Source organism: Theropithecus gelada, chromosome 3 (genome assembly GCF_003255815.1).
Source record: "Theropithecus gelada isolate Dixy chromosome 3, Tgel_1.0, whole genome shotgun sequence".
NCBI lineage: Eukaryota > Metazoa > Chordata > Mammalia > Primates > Cercopithecidae > Theropithecus > Theropithecus gelada.
Genome location: NC_037670.1, coordinates 116537342 through 116563758, shown reverse-complemented (window position 1 = coordinate 116563758; position 26417 = coordinate 116537342). Strand labels below are relative to the sequence as shown.

The 26417-nt window shown below is 38.7% G+C and overlaps 1 protein-coding gene across 3 annotated transcripts in view; it reads right to left on the bottom strand.

The window, feature by feature from the left end:
* Positions 1-24649, bottom strand: part of ABCB4 (ATP binding cassette subfamily B member 4) — a 76198-nt gene extending 51549 nt beyond the window's left edge. For 2 of the 3 annotated variants that reach the window (XM_025379378.1, XM_025379379.1), the window contains exons 1-10: positions 24561-24624; positions 24303-24388; positions 21532-21586; positions 18220-18370; positions 10026-10083; positions 8417-8608; positions 7105-7276; positions 5433-5557; positions 2466-2637; positions 264-377 (exon numbers count right to left, since the gene is read on the bottom strand). In XM_025379378.1, coding sequence (XP_025235163.1) covers positions 264-377; positions 2466-2637; positions 5433-5557; positions 7105-7276; positions 8417-8608; positions 10026-10083; positions 18220-18370; positions 21532-21586; positions 24303-24382 — 1119 coding nt within the window. In that variant the 5' untranslated portion in view covers positions 24383-24388; positions 24561-24624. Of the gene's footprint in view, positions 1-263; positions 378-2465; positions 2638-5432; positions 5558-7104; positions 7277-8416; positions 8609-10025; positions 10084-18219; positions 18371-21531; positions 21587-24302; positions 24389-24560 lie in introns of all 3 variants that reach the window. The other variant, XM_025379377.1, reaches the window with a different exon arrangement.
* Positions 24650-26417: the final 1768 nt, after the last annotated feature.

The following is a 26417-nucleotide window of genomic DNA, read 5'->3' as shown; positions in this document are numbered from 1 at the left end:
TCTTTGCTCTGCACTAGTGCAGATGTACTTCTCCAAAAGGAGATCAGTATTATTATATTATCTAAAGATACATTTTAAAAATATTAATAAGAAGTATTTTCTTTCATTTATTACTAAGAGGTCATTCATTTCATATAATTAAATGTCACTTTAGTCAGTACAACTTATTCAATGTAATTGATTCAAAAATATGCAACCTAAAGCCAGATTTAATTATACAAGCTCAAAGACTTCTTTTGGCATTAAAATAATAAATGACTTACATTATCAATAATATCAAAGATCACATATGCTGCTCCTCTTGCATTGGCAAAAGCATCAATACATGGGGCAGCCTGACCAACACTGAAAGCTCCAATTAGGATTGAAAAAAAAACCTGAGCAAAATAACATGAGGAAAAGCTTAAGTCACATTCTGGCATTCATTATTATCTAAAATGTGATTTATATGTAACATACTACATAAAGGATTAAGTTTAGGTTTATCCTTTAATTTTTTTCGCAGAAGAGCAACATTTGCAAGGCTAATATAGCATTTTATTGCCTGAATGGTTCTATTTTCTCACACTACCTGTTGTTCTCCTGAATATATAGTTAAAAAGATTTTTCAAACCTATTTCATTGACTCATTCACAAATGCCACCAGAGAGAAACATTTTCAATCAGTATTATTATTCCATCCTATATGATTTTCTCTAACTATGCATGGAATTACATAGATGGTTCAATATAAAACATGGCAGATTTTGGCCCCATGTAATGCTCCTAAAAAGCACCATGTCACATATATTTTTAGAAGGTTTTAAACATAAAAACAGTTTGCACATCATAAAATGTAAAATCACTCCAGTGTGCACTGGTTAGCAAATTTCTTTACACAGTTATTCTGTACTATAGCATACAAAACTTAACACATTTACCTTCACAGTATTTTTTCACTAGGAAAATGAATTGATATAAAGAAACTCAGAATATAGCTTCAGGAATCCAGATTATTAGCATAACTTAACTGAGAAAAACGTAAGTGAAGATAAATTATTTTCTTCTCTCAGGGCATGGTAAAACTTCTACATATAATTTGGCTTTTCTCAAAACACAGTAACACTTCATGTACCCATAACTCAAATATCAGTTAAATATCTATCCCCCTTCTGCAATACAGATAAAGACCAATAAGAAAGAAAAATAATGTTGACCATATAGATGTTATAAGGTTAATGCAATAGAGTCCCTGCCCCTTATGCAGAGGGCTTTGCTTGGGCTCCCTCTGGGGATAGCACTCTCAGCCCTACAGGATAGGTATCATTGTCCACATACTACAAATGAGGAAATTAAGGCCAGAGAGGACCAACTAATCACCAAAGGTGAATGGTAGAGTCAGGATTCAACCTCCTTTCTTTATAAAACATCAATAGTAAATGAAGAAGTGAAGAAAGGGTGTCAAGCTTCCAAACTGACTGCCAGAGAGAAGATAGAAGTGAGAAAAACTAGACTCAGCATTAATGAGGGCTCACCAAGTCAAACACCCACAACCCTTCAATGAAGTCTGAAGATACCACTGCATAAAGCATTCTGAAAATATTCACTTCATAATAACCCCAAGTCATCATCAAAGGGCCAAATTATGCTCAATATCCTCACTTTAGTAAGACAGGGAAGTAAAGATTTTAAAAGATTTCTATTTAAATAGTTACATATTGTTCGAGTCTCCGATATAGAAAGATGGTCACAAAATAATGGTAGTTCACAAATGTGGTTACAAAAAGGTATACATAGTATGATCCCAGTTTTGAAAGAGAATAATATGTGTGTGTGTGTATGTGTGTGTGTGTGTGTGTGTGTGTGTATATATATATAAAATGACCTGGAAGATATATGCCAAAAATTATCATCAAGAGAATATAAATTATTAGATTGTAAGTAATTTTAATTTTAAAAATTCTGTATCCTAATCCTTTGTAAAATTAGTATATATTATTTTAATAATCATAAAATGAAGCTATCTTCATTTTGATAAATAAGAAAAATAAACTAACATAACCTCTCTTCTTGTATTTCAGAGAGCTGATTGTTTTAAGTGCTACAAATGTAAATTCTCTTGTGCAATGACCTATTCTATAATAATGATGCTTACTTTCTTATATAATAAAACTCAGTGGCAGAGGGAGGATGGCTCCCATCCATATTTGTTTATTCGTAAATCCATCCCATTTTAATTTCCTTTTATACATTGTATATGTTTCACAAATGGTCTAACCACATGCTATTTTCTTATCCACACTCATAATTATGACTTGTATATTCTAGAAAGTCAGCCCTGCCCACTGGACAGCGGAAAGATTCACCAAAAACAAAAACCTATAATCATGCTCATCTTTCACAAAGGAGGGATATCAAAAAGAAGAGAAGGTAGATGGATAAATAAGATTTTCATATTCTTCATAAATGTTAGGAGAACTACTTACTGTCATTGCATTTCCAATAGTATATTCTTTTGATATGACTAGAGTAGATCCATACCAGAAGGCCAGTGCATATGACGCGTATATTAACAGGAAGGCAATACCCATGGAAATGTTTGCTGAAATAGCTTTTTTAATTCCAATCTCTTTGGCATTTTCTAAATGTTTCTGATACCTACCAGAAAAATGAGAGGGAAAACGTTATAATTAAGAATAACAATCCATAATCCGAGTCACACTCAGCTCCTATATAGTTGGAGGTTTAAGTAACAAAGTCAGTCAAGGTAATGAACCCATGGTGAGACCCAGCTCTTTGGGAATTGAACTAATTCAGGATCAGCCAGGCCTAGAACAGATCCAAGCCTTCTCTTTACTGGCCTGGCTCCATTTCCCTTCATCCCTTGCAGGCCAACCAACATTCCTGTGGCTATTCCAGAATTGAGGGCTCATCCTGGGATATGTAAGAGCTTCTCCATCACCTTCACGGCAACATCACAAGTCAGCATTAAGAAGGAATGAGAGAAACCAAGTCAAACCAGAATTGACTGTAAACACTACCGAAACTCATAAACAGTTAGATTCTTAATTCTGGTCAATGTCTTCTCTCTGGAGAAAAGAAAATCCTCCCTCTATTGCCCACTGGGTGAGGGATGAAAATTTTACATGTTGTTGTACATAAACATAGGCTTCTCTCTTTGACTCTTTTAAAAATCAGGGTGACCTTCATCTGTCAAGGTAGGTACAGGTTATAAGGTAGTCACTACTTATGCAATATGAGTTCTTATTCAATTTTCCAGACTTTAATTCATCATATGTAAAATGGATTTAATAATGCCTAATTTGCAAGATAATTGTGAGGTTGATAGATAATTATAGAAAGTAGTACAGTAGCTGGTTCATAGTTAGCAAGCCTGATCATTTCTCTTACTATTATATTAGTATCATTGTGTTCAACTTTTATCTCTTCCTGAGTTTTGCTCATTCTATTACTATCATATCTTTGAATCATAATTCAAATGCATTATTACTGGCTGCTGGCATTTGATATAAAGTTTAAAATATCTAGAATGATTCTGTTAAATTACAATATTTTTTTCATCAAGTTAAATCAAATCTACTTTTCCATGCTAGACCCAGAGGGTATGTAAAATTTAATTTGGGCTCCCTGAAATTTAAAGAAAAATCCAATGGATGATATGCAATGACACTTCACTTTGAGGGGAAAATATTACACAAATTAGGGTATTTCTCTTTGTGACAAAAAAAACCAAAACAAACAAACAAAAAAACTACAGCAATACCACTTTTAGTGTTGAACCAAATAAAACATGGGAATTCATTAGTTTTTTAAAAAACATATTCTGCCACCAGAAGGTTTGTCTTTTTTATTGCATAAAGCACCCAGCTCTTCAGGGTGCTTTTCTCTGGTTGGGGGCTGCATTCATAGAGCACAGCTGCATCTCTGGGGGTAGCCAGCAGGCCATGGCCAGCACTGTGATTTCTCCTGCGTGGCTGAGCCTCAAGGCATGGCAGGAAGACTTGTGTCTGCCCAGTGTGACACAGAGCTCCAGTGACAGCAGCGGACACACTGTAATTACCTTCGCTTAGGTGGCTCGCTTACCGGGACTAATGGAGCGGCACAGATTACACTGACATCCAGAGGTCCAACTGAGGGTTAGTGTGGTCTGTGTGGACTACTGTGTACAGGAAACAGCAGTGAGAGAGAAAAAAGGAAGAGGTTAGAGGACCAGAAACATGTTGGCTTTGAAGAGGGATTAAGGAATAGAAAAGTAGAAAATGAAATGGGGGGAGTAAGGGAAACTTTGTTTTTAATGCTAGAGAATTTCCAGAGAATTTTTATATCCAAGAGTTGTGGGTATCAAGAGTCCCATAGAACAGCCAAAGAAAATGCTTTATATACTTTAAATGCTTTATCATACTTCAACTATAGTAGGGGATAATGTTATTTAAATAAAACCCTAAGTAATTCTTTTCATTTAAGTAGAGCAGAATAGCCTTTTTCATAGGTGTATGCTTATACCCAAACTCATTGAGATATACACATTAAAGATGTATACACAGCTTTTCATATGTCAATCATACCTTGATAATTTTTTCAGAGAAGAGTTTGCAACATGCCCCCAGACACTGGTCAATTTTCCAGGCTTATTCTGGAGTATTAAAGTTGAAAGCCAGAGGCCTGGTTGGGAAGCCCTACCTCATTGTCATGGAGGACCCACAAGGCCCTACAAAGAATTCTGGGCTATAACTGGGAAGTCAATCTTTTCTCAGGTTTTTCTCTTCTATATTCCAGTTCATAGTCATTAAGGGAGTAAAAATAAAAAATATTTTGATAAGTATTTTTAATACAATTATTTTCCTTTGTAATCCTACTTGTTTTTTTTTGGGGGGGGGAGCGGTTATTTATTTCGTTTTTGTTTTTTTTTTAATTTTTATTTATTTATTTATTTTTTTGAGACAGCGGCTTACTCTATCATCCAGGCTGGAGTTCAGCTCACTGCACCATTGACATTCTGGGCTCAAGTGATTATCCTGCCTCAGCCTCCTGAGTAGCTGGGACCACAGGAAAACACCACCACACCCAGCTAATTAAAAAAAAATGTAGAGCCGGGGTCTTACTATTGCCCAGGCTGGTCTTGAACTCCTGGACTCCAGCTCTCCTCCTGCCTTGGCTCCCCAAAGGGCTAGCATATTTTGGTTTATGCATTTAAAAACAAGGGAGTCCATTTGTATTATCACATAGCCAAAAGAGTCCATGGAACATAAAAAGTTAAGAACCTTGCTTTAGAGTCTGACATTCAACTATAGCCATCAGTAAAGGGTGCTTATAATTTATGGGAGAAGGGTTAATATTAGGAAAGGGAAGGTAATAAACACAAACCACAAAAGAAGAAGCAACGAAATGTAAAAACACATTCTTTAAACCAGTGGCTAAAGAACCTTCCTGACCTTTCCAGCTCTTTGTTCTGGCCCCCGAAAGCTATCACAGTCCTGATGGCCCCCAGAGCCTCTTCTGCCACGGCGCCTGCTTTTGCATAAGCAGCTAGTTCTTTGTCACTAAATGCCGAGAGTATCTGGACAGAAAAGAAACAGTGATCACTTTTGAATAGGGAGAAAAGTTTAAAGGCACTCTGGTCAACTCTTTAACCTACTTTTTCTTCTCAAACCCTCTCCTTTACCAAATATTAAAGTCACATAGCAAATGCCAGTTTCTAGATCCAATGACTGCGTCCACATCCCTCAAAGGCTATATCTGACCCACCCAGGTGATAGGCTCCCCAAGAGTACTCAGGAAAAAAGAAAATCCACACATAATTCTCTTAATAGCATTCTTGGGAACACTGTCAAGTTCCACATCTACTGTTTTTCTCTGTTAGTTATAAGGTAAAATAAAATAAAGCTTTACTGCTTTGAAAGGATTTACCATTCTTTCCTTTATTGTGTCACATTTTTTTCTGAGACAGTCTCACTCTGTTGCCCAAGCTGGAATGCAGTGGCACGATCTTGGCTCACTGCAACCTCCGCCTCCCATTTTCAAGCGATTCTCCTGCCTCAGCCTCCCGAGTAGCTGGGACTACAAGTGCGCACCACCACGCCTGGCTAATTCTTTGTATTTTTAGTAGAGACGGGGTTTCACTGTGTTAGCCAGGATGGTCTCAATCTCCTGACCTCGTGATCCACCCACCTTGGCCTTGTATCACAATTTTTAATTACTATAAAAACAATACTTCCAGACCTCCTCATGGGCATTCTGCTGAATAATAAGATAGCCAAACAAGACGTTTCAGGAGAAAAGCAAAGGAAAAATAAAAACAAAAGAGATACAAGTAGTTCACTATGTAAATCATCAACCCCAGGATGAGCAAAAATTGCCAGTAAAATTTCTCGACTCTGAAGTGTTGACCGACGCAGAATACATTTTGTGTATTTTATTGCAAGGCAAAACTGGCAGAGTGCCACTTACCCATAACAGGTAATAATTAAAATAAATAGAACAAATCCAAACTCTATTTAAAATTTTTATGTTCATGCAATAATTTGAGGGCAATGTTATATTTTAAAGTTGCACTTCCTTAACTAAGGGTAACTGAAGTAAGAACTGTGAATTCTTTTATTATTATTATTATTATTATTATTATTATTATTATTTTGAGATGAAGTCTTACTCTGTCACCCAAGCTGGAGTGAAGTGGCATGATCGTGGCTCACTGCAACCTCCACCTCCTGGGTTCAGCGATTCTCCTGTCTCAGCCTCCTGAGTAGCTGGGATTACAGGCATGCACCACCATGCAAGGCTACTTTTTCATATTTTTAGTAGAGACAGGGTTTTGCCATGTTGGCCAGGCTGGTCTTGAACTCCTGACCTCAAGTGATCTACTCACCTTGGCCTTCCAAAGTGCTGAGATATAGGAATGAGTCACCACACCCAAGCTGTGACATTTTGAATTATGTTAAAAATTAATTTCCTTACTAAAGCACCATATTAACACCATGTTACTGGATGTAGTTTCAACTGACATTTAATGCAGACCTGCACAGGTAAAGTATGAGACTTCTGCATATTAAAGATAACTGTGTGCAGGGGTTAACACACATAAAAATGGCCAGCTTTCAAACATACCTTTGCCCAAACGGCTGCAGAGAGTCCCAGAATAGGGCTGATGGCCATTATCACAAGGGTGAGCTTCCATCCTCTGATGAATCCCACTATGAATCCTGCAAAAAACGTGGCTACTGCTTGAAAGAACATTCCAACCTTGTCACCAATTCCTTCACTGATTTTGGAGATGTCACTAAAAAAGATCACACCTAAGTGGTTACAGGCAGGAGGTTTCAGTTAGAAAGATGAAGTAGACATCCAACAAACACATAGACAAGTAAAATTTGTTCACTGACTGCAAGCCTCTTTGAGAGTCTTAGCCTCTTGAATAACATCTTCCCCACCTAAACACCGCACAAAGGAAGAAATTCAGGATTAATCAATGCTTCTAATAAGTTAGTATCATTAAAGTTGATACTATTAAATAAGTCAATCCTATGAGAGAAGCATTAACATTTTGAGCATATAAATCTATCTGTTTAAAAGCAAGAATTAAGAAGAACATTGCAACAATAATAAACAACAGTAATAGGGAAGGATTACTGCATTTCTTATTATAGGGAAGTAACAGGGAAAAGATCTTTGCTTCTACCCTTGTCCCTATTCTCATCCCAGTCTATTCTCAACACAGCAGACAGTGTGATCCTTTGAAAATGCAAGTCTGGTCATGTTACTCCTCAGCTCAGAAACTACCAACAGCTGCCATTTCACTGGGTGAAAGCTGAGGTCTTTGTGGTTTACAAGACCCTAAATGTCTTGCTCTTCCCTCTTTTTTTTTTTTTTTTTTTGACTTATTTGCTCAGGATGCCCTTGCCAGGACTCTCAGTCAGGAAAGTTTATCATCTATCTCCCCCTACTGGAATGTAAGCACCAAAAGAACAGAGATCTGTGCTTTGTTCACTGATACATTACGAACACATAGAATGGTACTTAGCACATTAAACACCCTCAAATATTTGTTGAGTAAGTGAAGAGTCAACAATTGCTAAAGCAAGTCTCTTTGTAAATTAATTCAATCATCTATTCATTCATTCAACCATCTTTACTAAGAGTCTAGCACCTGTCAGGTCCTGCAGTAGAAAGTTCCATGAGAAATAAACAAGTATAAGATGTGAGCTCAGTCCTCAAATAAACCTGCTGTGCACCTTGGGGGAAAGCTAACATGCAATGGCCTAGGCTATAGATGCTGCCAGACATGGCTGCCAGATGATCGATTTCTAATACAGGTCAGATGCTCAATCTAGTCACATTTTTCATTTAAAAACTTTCCTTGACAAATTTTCACATAGTAATTAATTTCTGTATGAAAGTGTGACATTAACAATGTACCTACTCTGTTAGCCGCGTATTGAGTTCAGTGGTGTCGTTGATGTCAAACCATCCTATTTCCTGTCGTAGAACAGCATGAAAAAACTTTTGCCTAATTTTCCTGATCTGTCGACCAGCTGCCAAAGTCCAAAATGAAACTTGTATATAGGCAGCAACAAGAACTCCAGCACCCAATCCTGAGTAGTAATATGCATATCTGGAAAAAAAAAAGAAAGGCTCTATTAAATACCTTTGTTTTTCTTTCCTTTTCTTTTTTCTTTTCTTTTCTTTTCTTTTCTTTTGAAACTGAGTCTCACTCTGTCACCTAGGCTGGAGTGCAGTGGCACTATCTCAGCTCACTGCAACCTCCGCCTCCTGGATCCAAGTGATTCTCCTGCCTCAGCCTCCCGAGTAGCTGGGATTACAGGCATGCACCACCACACCCAGCTAATTTTTGTATTTTTAGTGGAGATGGGGTTTCACCATGTTGGCCAGGCTGGTCTCAAACTCCTGACCTCAAGTGATCTGCCCACCTTGGCCTCTCAAAGTGCTGGGATTACAGGCGTGAGCCACTGCCCCCACCCTACCATCCTTTATTCATCTCTTTCAGGAGAAATTTTCAGAACTGGAAATTAATCAATTTACTAAACTGATAACAAAAACTGTATACATTATAACAAAGAGACATTACATTTTTTTCTTTTCTTAAATTATAAAATGATGAGCTCCATGATGGCAAATCTGTTTATTTGAACTGTTAGCCAAAGAAAATGGATAAATTTTTGTTGTTAACTGTAAAAAAGTTAATGATTTGTTTTTAACTGATATTGATAATTTGAGATACAATTTAACTCCTCTTTCATAATTATATTCTAGACTTGTATATCTTATTGTACTGAAAAGTTCACTACTATTTACATATTGCATATATAGTAATAAGCAGATTGAATGTGTGAAATCATCCTTTCCATACTGGTTTTTCCACATTCTTTATACAAAGAACCAAAAACTCTGTTCCTATTTGTCAGAATTTGAAATATTTTTAAAAAATGACATGGTAAAATGTCATGAATTCAAACTAATTTGGAATGAAGGTTTTACCAAATTAGTAGAAAGTTAGTATTTTAAAAAATAATAAGTACATATCAATACTTTCAAATTTTTATTATCTAATTTTATAAACCGCTTCCAGATAGACACCTTTCAGGCCTTTCAGTGTACAGACAGCACTTGTTACAATCAGCAACATTGCTATGCAGACATACAAACATCATGCTTACAGGCTTTAGAGATTACTACTGAGAAACTAGAAGGAGGAGAAAATGCCATAAATGACATTATTGGATCAAATGACAAAATTGGAATATTGATGTTATATTAGATAAAAGTATTGAAATTTACTGAAGCTAATGGCTGTACCGTGATTATGTAAGAAAATATCCTTATTCTTAGGAGTCATACTGCAGTAAAAGGCCATGATGTGTGCATCTTAATTTAAATTGGGATTTGGGGGCAAAAAATGATAACAATAGGTGAATCTGGGTATACATGTTATTTGTATATTCTTATAATTCTATAATTTGAAATTATTTTCAAATGAAACTTTAAAAAAGTACACCATATATATGAGTTACCTAGTCATTTCTTCTTCCAGAATTTTGCCTGGATTTAGCAGCGACAATGAAAAGTTCACTAAATTAAAAAATAAAATAAAACATGTTAAAAGATCAAACTATTATAGTCATTGCCAGGTTTTAAAAAATCTGTTAATTTAAATGTATGAAAGCTAGAAGATGCTATTGTTAAGGTTCTCTTTAAAAAACACTCTTTTCTTTGCACACTCAAGTGCATTATTTTCACTTTACTCAAGTAAAGAGCCCAAGGGTTTAGGTACTGGACATTAAGGGCCAAGAAAGGGAAGATAAGCCCTCCCAGGTCTTTCCCCCATCCTGGTAGTCTCAGCCTTTAGCAAAGCAGCCTTCTAAGGAGGCATAGAGGAGCCACTGAAGAGACGAGGAAGCCACAAGACACACAGAAGACAGAGAAGGGATTAAGAAATATTTAAAATAGAAAACACAGGATTTAAGAGGCACTTTTTTTGGTGGCTCAAAGCACTTTATAGGTACTTCAATAAATTTTATTTTTATATCTGTGTGTTTTTTCTTTACACAACTCATATGACATAAGTAAGGGAAAGGCTAAGTTTATCCATCGCAAAGGAGGAAAAACTAGAAAGGGAAGATAACTTGGTTGCTCAAAGGCACGTCAGTGATCACTGGCAATAAATGAATATCCTGCATTCTACCTCTTGTTTACCAGCACTGCTGTATTCTAGTATTTTTGAAGCAGGGTTAATTGGAAAGAAATCTATTGTCTATTAATTTGAGCTAATTTGATAAAATGTCAATGTATCTTTCCTGATTTTCATGTTTTAATAATAGTTGATGTTTATTGAGCGTTTATTAAATACCAGGCACTGTTCTGAATATTTTAAGTGTGTAAATTCATTGAATTATCTTATGAGGTGAGACTATTTTACAAACCCCATTTTATAAAAGAGGAAATGGAGGCACAGATAAATAAAATAACCTACTTAATGTCATACAGCTAGTAAGTGGCAGAGCTGAAAGTCAGCCCAGGCAATTTGGCCTATGCTCGTAACACTATACTGTACTGATTTATTCATGTGATAATGACTTATTTTTACTTTTTAGAAAACACAAATGAAAAAATAAGAAACAGCTGACATCTACTGCATTCACAAAATAATAGGATAAAATATCACCACAGCATTGTTGAGAAAATACATCAGGGTACATATTTCTCATTTTCCATGGTCCTAGGAGAGAAATTGGTCTCTTTGTTCCTTTGCCATGTGTAAATAGCCCAGGGGTCATGTTTTCATGGTGCTGTGTATCCTCCTTATCTTTTTCCAAAGAAAGATAAGGTTGAAATTTATTTAAAACTCAAACTACTGTCAGGATAAATTACCAGGCATCTGGCCCCAACTGCAGCATAATCTTTCCCCCAGGATTATAAATTCTACTGATGTTCACAGTGAAATTTCTGATTATGAATCTAGCTCTTTATAAGCTATCAGAACCTTGAAGATTCACGCCCTATTTTACTTTTCATCTTATCAGTTCATTTCTGTGTGTTCATTTCTATCCTGAAGTTTTAAATAGAGCAAATTATAATAGTGTTTGGAACTAGAGGCAGACAAGTTATTCTAAAGCTGTGGCATTTGTAAAACTCATTGTGGTTTTTCATTTCCCTGAACTGAAAAATTGGGTGAAATCTGAAATAAGTTTTTCCTCTCTTTCAACACCTACCTCAAACTTTTAAATTCTCTCAATAAAGATACTGATATGGTTTGGATGTTTGTTCCCACCGAATCTCACATTTCATCCTCAGTGTTGGAGGTGGGGCCTGATGGGACGTGTTTCGGTCAACGGGACAGATCCCACATGAATGGCTTGGTGCCCTCCCTGAGATAATGAGCAAATTCTCACTCAGTTCATGTGACAGCTGGTCGTTAAAAAGAGCCTGGCCTCTCCCTTCTGCTCCCTCTCTCTCCATATGACACATCTGCTCCCCATTCACCTTCCCTCATTGAGTAAAAGCTTCCTGAGGCTTCGCCAGAAGCTCCAAACAGATGTGGGTACCATACTTTCACAGCCTGCCAAACCATGAGCCAAAAAACCACATTTTCTTTATAAATTACCCAGTCTCAGATATTCGTTCATAGCAACACAAAATGGACTAACACAGATATCAACTCAAATTGACTCTCCCTCCTAGGAAAGAATCTATGAGCATTCCAGATTGGACCCGCTCCTTTCTCAGAGTCCTAAGAATGGAAATCTAGTGCTGGGTTAGTAACCTGAGGAGCCCCAGAACCCCCCGGGGAAACTCAGACACTTTGTTGCCTGGGACAAAGGTGAACTAAATGTATGTTGGTGTGTCGCCTGGAGAGTCACGGTATGCTAGATCTGAAAAGAGCCTAGTCCTGGTCTTGTCAGATGCTACCTATTCTGCTTCAGTCTCATAAACGATATCTACATGGTCATTTGGCTTGGTGGTTTTTAATGCTGTCTGTGCATTAGAATTACATGGGGAGCTTAAGAATTACAGATGCCCAGGCTCCACTCAAGCCCAATGCAGCCAGAATCTCTGGTTGAGTCCAAAGCATCACATTTTTTAAAAGTGCCTCCTGCCAGGCCCAGTGGCTCACACCTGTAATTACAGCAGTTTGGGAGGCTGAGGTGGGAGGATCACTTGAGGCCAGGAGTTTGAGACCAGCCTGGGCAACGTGGTGAAACCCACCTCTACAAAAAGTTGGCCCAGCATGGTGGCAGGTGCCTGTAGTCCCAGCTACTCAGGTGGTTGAGGCAGGAGGATTACCTGAGCCCTGGAGTTCAAGGCTGGAGTGAGTTATGATAACTTCACTGCACTCTAGCCTGGGCAACAGAGCAAGACCCTGTCTCAAAAAAGAAAAAGTGTCCTGGTTGATTCTAATATGCCAGGATGTAAAACTTACACCCCAGTCCACCTGAATGCCTCCCATAGTAAGGAACTGGGGAAGTCCTGAAGCTACCTATTCATTTTAGAGAATACCTATATAACCTGTACATGTTATAAATGAAGAAACAGAGTGGGTTGTTTCATTTCCAAGTTCTTATAATTAGTTTCTCCCAATATTTATTGATCATTTACTATGTTCCAGACACTTTACACAAATCATCTCACTTAATTCTATCAGTAAATTTATGCTTACCTTTCAAAGGTGAGAACAGTAAGGATTATAGAGGTTCAGAGACTTGCCCATGGTCACACAGCTCATGGGTGAAGGGTCTGAATAAGCAGTGTATACATTAAGGATTAGATAGGGAAACATAGTCTTCATTTTCACTTTTGAGTCTCAAAGTAAGTCAGTGTCCACCTTTCCTGAATCTGCCCAAGACTTCTTTTTCTTCGAAGAGGAAGAAGGAGAGGTTTCCATCACCTCAAGCATCTCTCCTTTCTTTGTGTTACAAACAATCCAATTACATGCTTTTAGTTATTTTTAAATGTTGCCTAGGACTTCTTTTACCACATAGAATTATTCATCTCAAAATAAAGAGCTGGTGTTTGTTCAGGCACCCTAGGCACGATGGACAATTAATGAAGGTGCCTTGGGGCTCAAAATGGCATTTTTTCCCTCAACCAAGAGGCAATGCAAGGACAATCAGGGTGCAGCTATTTCCCCCCAGAATTTTCTAGATTATTACAGTCACAGAGACAGCATAAAAGATATCAAGTCCTTGACACTCTGCAGAAAAACTGTTTTCTCCAACTCTGTCCTTAATGTTTTGGATGCAGAATGTTGTGTGCATAGTTTCTGCACAACTGACTCATTGTGAGGGAACAACCCTGTCATGGAGTAGCTTTATTCTGTTGACAAGGACGGGCTTTGCTCACAATAAGTCATTGTCAGACCCTCTTGTAACATAAACCTTTTTTTCTTCTAACATGCCCTTCTCATTTGACTCCTATTAAGTCTGGTTGTCCAAGCATCCAACAATTCTAAAGAATAGACTAAGTAAACATCTCTATGAGATAAGCTGGAACCTCAGCTAAGTACTCACTCTATCTGTTCCCAATCCCCATGATTTTTGCTAAACTCTACAACTCTCAACACATCAATAAGCAGTCTGGATTTAGAGTAAGTATCCTTTAAAGATTTCATTGTCTTCAAAGAGGTATGAGAATATTATTTTTACAAATGACCAAAGAGTGGATGTTGGAAATTCATAACATTTGAGGAACTTTCCAATCTAAATCCATCCAGTAAGCCTAACGAGAAACATGGCTACAGGGTACCAAGTGTCATAACAGGAGTGTTTATAATTCAGAGGCTACCAAAACAAAGTTGGCAACTCTCATGAGTTTATCTCTGCGTCAACCACAGGTCTGTAAGTGACTTGCTTGGGCCGTTCCCCAGACAGACCTTGAATTTGGCACCTCTCTGCCATGTCCAGCTACAAAGCCATTCAGTTTCATAATTAGGCACAAGTTAAAAAAGAAAAAAAAAAAAACAAGAAAAGTTCTCCAAGTAAGAAAGTTGGGAATTATTCTGGTATTAGTAAAAACAAAAACAGAACTAATAAAGTTGGTCCAAAAGAGAAATGATCTGTGATAAGTGAATTGCATTGCTTTAATCTGACTTTAAAAATTTTAACTGTGATATGTTACATAAAATTTACCATCTTAACTATTTTTAAGTGTACAGTTCAGTACTGTTAAGTATATTCACACTGTTGTCCAGCCAACCTCCAGAACTTTTTCATCTCGCAAAAGTGAAACTCTATACCCATTAAACAACAGCTCCCTACTGTCCCTCCCCACAACCCCTACTAACCACCATTCCACTTGCGTTCCTATGAATTTTACTCTAGATACCTCATAAAAGTAGAATCAAACAGTATTTATCTTTTTTTTTGAGTGGCTTATTTCATTTAGCATCATGTCCTCAAGGTTCATCTATGACGTAGCATGTGTCAGAAGTTATTTCCCTTCAAAAACCTGAATGATATTCCATTGTATGTATCTACCATATTTTATTTTTCGATTCATCTGTTAATCTGATATTTTTAACTACGTGTAGAAGCCATGTTTTTTAAAAAAAATCACTTTAAATTTATTTTTTCTTGGTAAAGGTGTATATGTCAACAGTTACAAGTGAGAATACAGGGAGACATCACACCCACCCATTTTCAAAGCCACTCACTTTCTCTCCCTAGAAGTAATCACCAGTTTCTCTATATTATTTCACAGATGTTTTATGGGCATACAAGTGCTTCACTGGAAGGCTAATGTGAGTCACCAAGAAATAATATCTGCAACACTTGAAAAGAGGTGCTAGACCATACATGAACAGATAAAGTTGGGTCTTATTCCACAAAAATATTCTATTGGTGCTCTAATAAATGGTGCTTTATGGTTTGAAAATCAGGAAATGTGAAACCCAAAGATAATTTCAAAGTAGGGGCAGTGGAAATATGATGCTGACAATTCAGGAGCTGGAGAAGCGTCTTTGTAGTTTCTTTGATTTTTTTTTTTCCAGATGAAATAAGATTGAAATCAAAGACAGCTGGCATAAGTTCCTATAGCGTCATTGTCCTGCTACTAAAGGGATGAGTGAGAAACCCAGCTCCCCATCTGGAAGGTCAGACCACTTAATAGACCCTTGAACATTAATGTGCATAAATGCATCTCTGATTCACTGTGGGGAAGGAAAGGTCTTGCTAAAATACCATTGCTAATTCAGTGGGTCCAGGATGTGGCCTGGGAGTCTGCATTTCTTTCTTCTTTTTAAAATAATTTCAATTTTTATTTTAGATTCAGGGAGTATATGTGCAGGTCTGTTACATGGGGATATTGTGTGATGCTGAGGTTTGGGATATGAATGATCCCGTCACCCAGGTAGTGAGCATAGTACCTAGTATTTGGTTTTTCAACCCTTGCTGCCCTCCCTCCCCTCTCTAGTAGATCTCAGTGTCTATTGTTCTCATCTTTATGTCCATGTGTACCCAATGCTTAGCTCCCACTTATAAGTGAGAATATGCAACATTTGGTTTTCTGTTATTGTGTTAATTTGCTTAGGATAATTGCCTCCAGCTGTATTCATGTTGCTGAAAAGGACACAATTTTGTTTTTGTTTTTGTTTTTTTTAGACAAGGTCTTGCACTGTCGCCCAGGCTGGAGTGCAGTGGCACGATCTTGGCTCACTACAACCTCTACTTTCTGGGTTCAAGCAATTCTCCTGCCTCAGCTTCCCAAGTAGCTCGTGATTTTGTATTTTTTATAGATGTGTAGTATTCCATGAGAAATAGATTTTTAACTGAGGTGTCTTAATATGGGCATCATCCTGCTTTATATGTATATAAAATTAATATGTTGTAGATCTATAGATTTTCTAGGAAAACAAATAGACAATAGAAAATTCCTACTCTCCCATTTCTTTAAAGACCTTTTTTTTTTTTTTTTTTTCTTGAGACGGAGTTTTGCTCTTGTTGCCCAGGCTGGGGTGCAATGGCGTGATCTTGGCCCACCGCCACCTCTGCCCCCTGGGTTCAAGCGGTTCTCCTGCCTCAGCCTCCAGAGTAGCTGGGACTACAGGCATGAGCCACTAGGCCTGACTAATTTTGTATTTTTAGTAGAGATGGGGTTTCTCCACATTGGTCAGGCTGGTCTTGAACTCCCAAACTCAGGTGATCTGCCACCTCGGTCTCCCAAAGTGCTGGTATTACAGGCATGAACCACTGTGCCTGGCCTCTTTAAAGACTTCTTAAACTATCTGTCCTATCACAACTTCATAGTGTTTATGTTAAAGTTTTGGTCACTAGTCACAAATAAGCAATCCATTTAAAACTTTCCCAAGCACTTTTTTTCCTAATCATCTACATTGACCCTGTAATATATATGACAATGAGCATGGTTTGGATGGCAGAAAGACCTGTGTTTGAATTCTGTCCTAACATCCACCAGCAGTGTAACTATGGACAAGTTATTTGCCCTCTCCAAGCCTTGGTTTTAACATCTATCACAGAAGATAACATTACCTACTGTGTAGTATTTTTCTTGTGAGGGTAAAGTGGAATAATGTATGTAAAGTGCTCGGCATAGGACCTAGCACATAGTAAGCACAATGAAAAATCACCATTTCTGTTATTTTTATTATGAAGAGGTATTTTTTCAGAGACAATATTACTTGAGAATAAATAAACTTTTTATAGGAGTTTGCTTTAAATATTCAAAGGATGCTTTTATCAGATTTTTAAAAGGCATTAATATTTATCAATATTTATGTAAACATATTCTGTTGTATTAATTAAGCAATCCTATTCTCTTAGGAACTTACACGTAAGGCCTACAATAGTAACTAAATATGTAGTTTTCAGTCAGTGAACATTGTAAATTCTCATTCAATGCTGTCTAAATGATAATTTGTCTTAGATATCTTTGCTAAGAAAGCTGCCTTTCCTTTACCAGTGTTTTGAAAATATTCTACCATCTGTGCAACAGTAAAGTTTCACTCAGTCTTCTCCAGCCCAGTGCCCAAAGGTCTGTTAGAGAAAAGAGGCTTCAGGCTTGGTAGAAAGCATGAAAATCTTCATTTCTATGTTGAATTTGGTTACTATGAAAATAAGTATGTCTATTGGAACCCCACTCTCATGCTATTGTCAGGGCCTCTCTTATTGATAACATTAACTTATGGGACTCTTTTGGCTCTTCAGTAATTATAGTCCTTTGGGTGAATTCCAAGGGACATTTTGAATCCATTCACTCTTTAGTGAAGTGCCATCTCAAGTTCCAGTCAATCTGGTTGATCCAAAATTAGAGACAGAAATGGGTATAATTTTTTTAAGGTGAAGGGGAGAGAAGAAAAGAAAACCCAGAAACAGATCTGCAAGCTAAATACAGCTAAGAAGTACTGCCATGTTTAACTGATGTGTTTTGAAACTCATCAGCAATTACTAATAGGATGGATACTGCATAGATATATACTCATTACATTTCCACTGTTCTCAAGTAGAGTGACTTCTTTACTTTATTTAGAAGCTTCACCTGTATTGAAAGTCAAACAAGAACACATGTATTTCTTTAAATTTAAATGAGTATTTGAACAATTTTCTGAGAATTTTACAACTCCTTCTATGATATCTGGAGTCATCCAGATATCCAAATCATTAAGTAAGATGGTAATGAATAGCAAAATCAACTTCCAAATGTTTACCCAGTTAAAGAAATGCTATGGATTTTTTTAAAAGGTAAAGAAATGCTTACCTGGAAAGGAGAAGTTTCCTGCAGTATCAACAAATTTGTCAGTCATCTCTCCAAACACTATCATCATGAGGGGGAGACCTGATCCGTGAGCTATGGCCATGATAGTACCCAGCGACATAAACAATTTATCCTGCCAATCAGAGTATCGAAACTAAAAAAAGGAAATAAAATAATACTTAGCTGTGGAATGGAATTTCTCCTCTTCCCTAATTATATGTTCTTTGGATTTTTATTTAAAGTCAGTACTTTTTTAAGAGTTGCAAATGAATGTCTTAGAAAAGGAGGTCTTCAAATCATTAACGCCTTAATTTCATGATTCTGTTTATTTTGTGTTCTGTGAAGAAATCAATCTAATTATGGTTAATCAGTATCTGATTTGAATAAATAATTACAATACAATCAGAAGGGATAAAGGTTTAAGAAATATTATTTGATCTCCCAGAGCTCCTGCAGTAATAAAGAATGGCTAGGAAAAGACATTAAGTTTAAACACGCACACACACAGACACACACACACACACATACACACCACCTCCTTTAAAAAAGCATTCAGAATATTTCAGAGGGAGAATTTAAAATAGGGGAAAATAGATGCTCTGAGTTTTGACATAAGATCCCTTTAAAAGGTTTAACTTAGCTTTAAAAAGGCAACTCAGTAGTGAAGCACAACAAACATTACAGTGTGTCTATATGTGCACCTTAGGGAAGTCTTGCTCATGGAGATCCTTATGTAGAACCTTTTGTAAAAATTTATTTGTCACCAGTGTCACCTGCCAAATATGCAGAACCTTGAAGGTAAGAGGGAGTTCCCTGGAGAAGAATCGGCGAGTGTAGAAGTAGTAGGAAGAATTAGGCTTATAACAAGAAGGTAACTAGAAACTAGATGGAATGCTTAAGTAACCCCTAGCAGTGGAATTCCTGAAGGGCACAGTACAAAGTGTGGGAGAGGAAGTTAGAGAGAGATAGAAGGCCTATGCTGGTGAGCCACACCAAGAATCTTGGACACAGTACTACTTACAGAGGGGAAGGGTGATACCAGTTGTCACAGTGAAGTGCACAATCCCCAAGAACTAACCAGCAGATCAGTGTCCTAACACTTCAAAGGACTTTGTTACTGTCTTATTAGTCCTCTTCCATTTCTCACCTTTTCTTTCTGTTTTTGATTGACCCATTTATGGTACTCTTTCTCTTTGTTCTTCTTTCCTCCTCTGCCTTCTAGACTACATTTTCCTCCTCTTATGCTTCCATTTCTATAGTTTCCTGTCTTGTTTTTTGTTTCTCTCCTCTCTTTTAAAATGCTTTACTCTGCCCATTCCCCCCTCCCCAGCCCCTTTTGGGGACAAGGAACAGTTATTGGGAGAGTGGGTGATGAGTCAGGCTTGGCACAGTGGAGCCTTTGAGGGCTGAAGCTAGGTCAAACTGCATCAATAATCTGGGCGAGGCTGAGGTTAGAGGCACATGGTGGAAAGTGGGTATGTGTGTAACCGTTCTCAAAGAGTTCCAGGAGTTCAGGCAAGGTTTCAGGGATGGGGCAAACTCCATCATCAAACACGCAGGGCAAGCAAGGGAACTGAAAGAGACAAAGGGTCAGAAGCCAGGCAGAACTTGTATAAAACAATGGGAGCAGGTAAAATCAAGAGCCAATGGAGCTGGGTCCCTAAAATTGCCACAAAGGGACCAGTGTCCCAAAGGTTCATTTTTAATGGTTCCGGGAAAAGGAAAACAGAACACTTGGGTCTGTCAGCTACAGTTAAAAGCACAGGGTCAGGTTGTTAACATTAAAAAGCATTTTAAATGTTTTCATATTAACTGAATACAATTTTACAGCCTCTAAGCATAAATGTAAAATGAAGTGAATTTCACAGCAACATCCTAAGTAAACCTAGGTTTGTTTTCAGTGATTTTACACAAAATAATATATTTCTAACTCCTGTTAGAGCACAACTTTATCCTCAACAAAAAATATCTATTAAGATATCGATTAAGAGGTGAAAATAAAGATTAAATTTAAATTTAACTTAAGCTAAAACTTTTAAATTCAAATGAAAATTTCTGTTTCTACATTAAGGTTTACAGGATTTTATTTTCTGTAGGAGGCAGATTTAAAACCTATGCATTAAAACCAGCTTTCATTTGATAAACAATTTATTCTCCAAAGCAGTAATTTTTTTTAATTGCCCTTACTGAGCCTTTTTAAGCAAACAAATTAAAAAAGAGGAGGGAAGACAAGGAATGGGGGCTTCGTGGTTACATGAGAAGTACGCAGCAGAGTTTGAGAGTGTGGAGGTTTTGGTGTCTTTTTATCCATTTAATTACTAAGTTGGATTTCAGCTGACACGACAATTCTAACTTCTTTGCTATCAAATTAATGGCTGTCACAGTTTGAAACACATCATATTTACCAAAAATGGGCAAATGCTTTCTTGAGCTGCCTCTGTAAGACATATTTCAAATGAAAACCAGATTAGGAGACTTCTTCCAAAAATATTGTCTTGTCTTGTACCAACAGAAAAGCACCGAAAACTGTTTTAAGCATAATCAGAATCCCTAATAGTTATCCCCTATTTAGCCAATTTTTGGAAGCCAAATGTGAATGTAGATTCCTTAAATTAAAATTTATGTACTTAACAATTACTTTCTTGATATGTAAGCTTATTTAAAGCTAAATTTAGGGTGGGTGTTTGTGAAGCAAATGCAGAAATGCAATTTCCTGAAATTTTGTTGAGTTTGCATTGTGCTACTAACACATTTTCACTTTGCTTGCACACCAGTTAGCTCTGCCCTGTGTCATCGCCAGCCTGTCTCTACTTTTTAAAAAATCATCCATCTTGAGAATGTGGGTCACTGACTATAATAAGCCAAACTTAGCACAGGTGCAGCAAGGACAATTTATTGCTGCCTGCAGACAGTTTTTTTTGTTGTTTTTGAGACAGGGCCTCGCTCTGCCACCCAGGCTGGAGTGCAGTGGTGTGATCATAGCTCACTGCAGCCTCAGACTCCTAAGACCCTCCTGCCTCAGCCTCCCAAGTAGCTGGGACTATAGGCTCATGCCATGACATATGGCTATTTTTTAAAGATTTTTATTTTTATTATTTTGTAGAGATGAGATCTCACTATGTTGTCCAGGCTGGTCTCAAACTCTTAGTCTCAAGCAACCCTCCCACCTCAGCCTCCCAAAGAGCTGGGATTACAAGTGTGAGTCAACTCGCCTAGCTGGACAATCTTAAAGTATTTGCTTTAAAGGTAATTGATTCAATACATCAAATCTGAATAAAAGGTAGGATTATTCACATTTAACATTTCACAGCTTACCAATGTTAATACTCCAATCAATTTCACTTTCTTCGTTTTTTTCCTTTTTTGGTTGCTGTAAAAAATATAATTGCTTGAATTTAAAACTGTTACAAAATGTTTTACAATCAATTGAACATAAATATATTTAGTTACAATATTCAACTATTATAATGTTTTCAAATATAACAGTGATGTTCACAAAATGTCAAAATTGTTCAGTTCAACAAACACAGCAAGTACAAAAGTAACTGTCCAAGGTACTACAAGGATATATGGATACATAAGAAATGGTAGCCTGCCTTACAGAGCTCACATACACAGGAAAGAAAAGTATGTTAACAGTGTCTGCTAAGTCAATCATTTGTTTTCTAAAACTAAAAAAAAAAAAAAAAAAAAAATCTTGATTTAAAATTAGGAATGTCCATTCTTCTGAAGGATTGTGGAGAGTGGTGTCAGGGAATCTTGTTGGTGATACATTCAAAGTGCATCTAGAATTTAACCACTTATCACCACTTTCATTGCTGTCCCCAGTAGGACAGCCTCCTGCCTAGTCTCTCCACTTCCACCTATGCTGCTTCAGTCTATCTTCAACCAGCAGTCAGAGTAATCATTTCAAAATGCAAGCCATAAATTACTTATTTGCTCAAAAACCTACAATGGCTTTCCTTTTTCTTACAATAAAAGCCAAAATCCTTGCATTAACCTCTGAGGCCCCACATGATCTGTTTGCTTATTTCCTCTCTTACCACACCCCTACTCCCAAACCTGCTTACTCTGCTCCAACCAGCCTGGACTCTCTGCTGTGATGAATTCACCAAACATGTACCCAACTCAGAACTCAGGGTCTTTGCACTGCCAGTTACCTTTTCCAGGAATGCTCTCCCCTTAGATACCCACACAGCTGTTTCCTCTCATTTCTTTCAAGTCTTTGCTCAAATATTACCTTTAAAATAAGATCTACCCTAACCACCCTACTTAAAATTGCTAAGTACTCCCCTTTTGCACTCCTGATCTACTTAACCTGGATTAATGTTTTTTTCATAGCATTAATTACCTTCTAACATTGGCTGTGGCTTACTTATTTAGTATGTGCATTATTTATGTCTGTCCTCCATACTATAATATAAAATCCATGAGGGAGTGTATGTGTGTATGTGTGTGTGTGATTTTTATATATATGATGATTTTTACATATATATGATACATTTTCCAGTTAAATGATAAAGTTTTACTCATAAGATGATTCCCAATTATGTAAAGTATTGACTAAAATCGCTGGACAAACATCTGCCACTAAATACGTTCAAAAGAATGTGCCATGGGCAATAACAACATAAATAGAACAAGAATAAAACTAATTTGATTGAAGCAGGCTTAACTTCTTTTAAATATATTATCTTTGGTCTGCTTTTATAAAAATTAGTTTCATTACATTTTATTTCGTAATCTTGTGGTCTTAACTTATTGTTAACTTTCTGTATTTCTCTTTTGAGCTGCTTTCTTCTTCCCAGCAGGAGCTGTGGTCTTCCCCTCTGAGGACTTTCCTGGGTTCTGAAGTGTTACTACACCTTTTGTAGGAATAGCTCCTCTGTACATGCATCAAATGTTAAGCCAGTGCAATACATAAATAGACTTCTTCATGAAAATGCCATCTATTAATAGACTCACAGTCAATCCCTGCCTAAACAGCCAGCTGATGAAAACCATACTTTTCTATTGCGTGTATAAGTACTTCCATTGGAAGTAACACCATCTATCACTTTTTCAATTCTATATGGCAAAACTAAATTTTCTATGAAAAAATACCATGGTACTTAGAAGAAATACAGCAAGGTTACTGCACAAACACGTTAACAGGCTAAAATAATGCTTCAGTTTAAGCATCAGATAGGCATGTTTTCAGTTAGCTAATCAAGCCCCTAGCAGCTTGAGGACAAACTACAGAAACTGATAAATTTGTCCCTCTGGGTGATGACACAGGTCAATTATTTCTGGGTAGCCTGGCATGAACTCAGAGACCGTAATAGCCTCATAAACTATTTCAGGCTAAAGGCGAAAATGATTCACTATTCCCACAGTGAAAGAGGTAACAAAGACACATGCCATTGACTGGGAGCTTCTGCGCCGTTCATAAAGCCTGTGAAGTGAGTTTAACAAGGGCCAGGGGAACCGAGAAAGACGCGAAGGCAAAGGAAGCGCTGTTTCCCCCTAGCACTTGAACAAAACTGATTCGGATGTACGGAAGTTCCCCCTCCCCACCGATTGTCCCAGAAAGGAGAAATACAAACAAGCCTGGCGATGAGAGGAGGGGGAGGGGTAAGACAAGGAGGAAGAGACATAACAGGGGATGGGCAGGAGGGGATGGAGTTTTTGTTTCACTACCCTCGTTCAAAAAGCACAGCCATCAACAGCAGATGTCTGACACCCTATAGGTCTGAACAACCAGATGATGTATATTAAAGTCATTTGTAAAAGTTTCAAGAGTTACGTAATACAAGGAATGTTACACAACACAGATATTCATTGAATCCCCCTGCACAAAGGGAAGGGAGCACTTTTCAAGGCAGCCTTTTCTTCCTGAATCTGTTCCAAAAGGAGCCTCAGTGACATTCTTTGAGGCCACATAACACTTTTGCTCCAAGGTCAGAAGGATGCAAGACCTTTCAAAGAAGCCTCCAAAACAAAAGTCTTCAAAGGCATCAACCGATTTTTACAACTTCTTTCCAAGGGTGAACTTGGTCCTGCTGATTCGCGTGTAACGGAAAAGCCAGTGGCTGCTGGGAATGTACCTGCTGACGCCCAGTTCCAAGTCGCCCTCCGCGCTCATGGGGCTCCGGACTGTTCCGTTCCTTGCCGCCTCAAGATCCATCTCAGCCTGAGGAGAAACCACAGCCTCAGGTCCAAGTGCACCCGCTCCGGCGCGGGGCGTCCAGCCCGGCGGACTGGTCGAGGCCCCGGGGGCACTGGGTGAAGGTCCCGTCACTCCCGCCCCGTGCCCCGTGTCCCGGGTCTCCCCTCGCGGCCAGGCGCTCCCTGGCCTCTCTCACCTCGGACCTCGCGCGTGTCTGGCAGAACCTCCCGGCGCGCGGACGCTCCAGCAGAGGGGCCTGGACTTTGTTCGCCGCGGCCTCGCCCCCGCCCCGCACGGGCATCCGGCCCCGAGACGCCTCCCGCTGCAGCCAGGGCTAGGGCCCCGGCCGGCAGGAGCAGCTCCCGCCGCCAGCTCAGTCTCTCTCCCCAGGCCAGGCGCGGGCCAGGGGCCCAGCCTGCCGCTCTCGCCGCCGGGGCGCACGGGTGGGGCCGCCGCCCACCCTGGCGACCCGCCAGCCCTGGCCCGGGCGCGCCAGCTGCGGCGGATAAGGCCGAGATCAGCCTGGAGCCTCGGGTGCCGAGAGAGAGCCTCGCCTCATGGACCGCCCAAGCCCCTGCAGATGACTGTCACACCCCCTGAGCGCTCAGTTTTCTTTTTAAACCCATAGGGGAGACAGTTTCCGGACGCCCAACAATCACAGAGCGGCCCAGGACCGAGAGAGAGCAGTAGACTCGCCTCTTGCTTCTGCATCCCCAGTTCTGGTCCGGGTGGCACTGAACCCAGTCATCTCCAGGGACGGCGAGAGTCAGCCAGGGCCGGCCGGAACCATCACATTATGCTCCTTAGGGAGGAGGAATGCTGTCGGTGCCCTCTCAGCACTTAGAGACACAGAGCTTTAGGGCTACAGGGGTCTTTAGTGATCACCTAATTAAAACCCCGTGTGTTTAACATATGAAGAAACTGATGCCCAGAGAGGTGAAGTCCTGCCTGAGGCTGCGTCGGTGGAACTGGAGTCTAGGGGAAGCCTCCTGAATCCCAGTCCAGTGCCCTGGTTCACTGCTCTCATCTAAGACTTCTCTCTGTATTGAATTGTCTCTACTCCTACCACCTATTTGAATATGACTTTCTTGTCCTTTCTGATTAATTCCTCCACACTGTTCCCAAAACGAAGTGTCTAAAATGGGGAGCGATAAATTTCATGGCTTTGAAACCAGAGACTTTCAAACTCAGAGTTTCACATCTTATTAACTATGTGACTTTGGACACTGTGCTCATTTCTCTAGGCCTGTTTCCTTATATGTAAAATGAGGATAAAATCATCTCCCTTATCAGGTTATTGTGAGGAATAAATGAGTTGAGGATAAGTGAATTAAGTTCTAGGTAAAAGCACCTAGTACTATGCCTAAAACATAGTAGGTGTTCAACAAATACAACTTTCCTTCCTTCTGATCAGGTAGCAGGATGACCAGTGGGTCCTTGCTCCTGCTATGTACTGTTAACACATTGTTAGCCCAAGGCTTGTGTGAGTTCTCAGAGAACCTTAAAGCAGAGCATGGTATAAGCAGAGATGCTGGGTGGACCCTGGTGTGAATCTCACCTTTCCCATGTACTAGCTGTCTGGCCAGGTTATGTAACTCTTGACTTAGTCATTGAATTTATAAAATAAGGGTGTTAATAAGATTAGGGATACTGTGTGTAAAGTGTCCTGCACACGGGAGGCACCTAATAAATGATGACTATTATTATAGTAAAAGTTCAGGTGAGGCCAAGGAAGAAAGACTGGAACAGGAGCCAGCAGCTCCCGCACTCACCCCTCACTTGTGCTATGCCTCTCCATCTTGCTCTGCCTGCCACCTGGAGCTAGGGTGACACTTGACTTGAAACTGCATACTGGAGTAGAAATGAATTTAGTTGAGTATTTTTCCTTAAAATGTTTTCTGTCCATATCAGTCTACCATGACCATGAGGATTATCTTCTTCAATCAACCCAAATTCCTTCCCTTCACGAGTCTAACAGGTGGTCAGATCATTATTTCAAGATACTCTGAGACTGAAGCAGTTGGAATTGTGTACTTTGAAAGAAGGCTTGTGG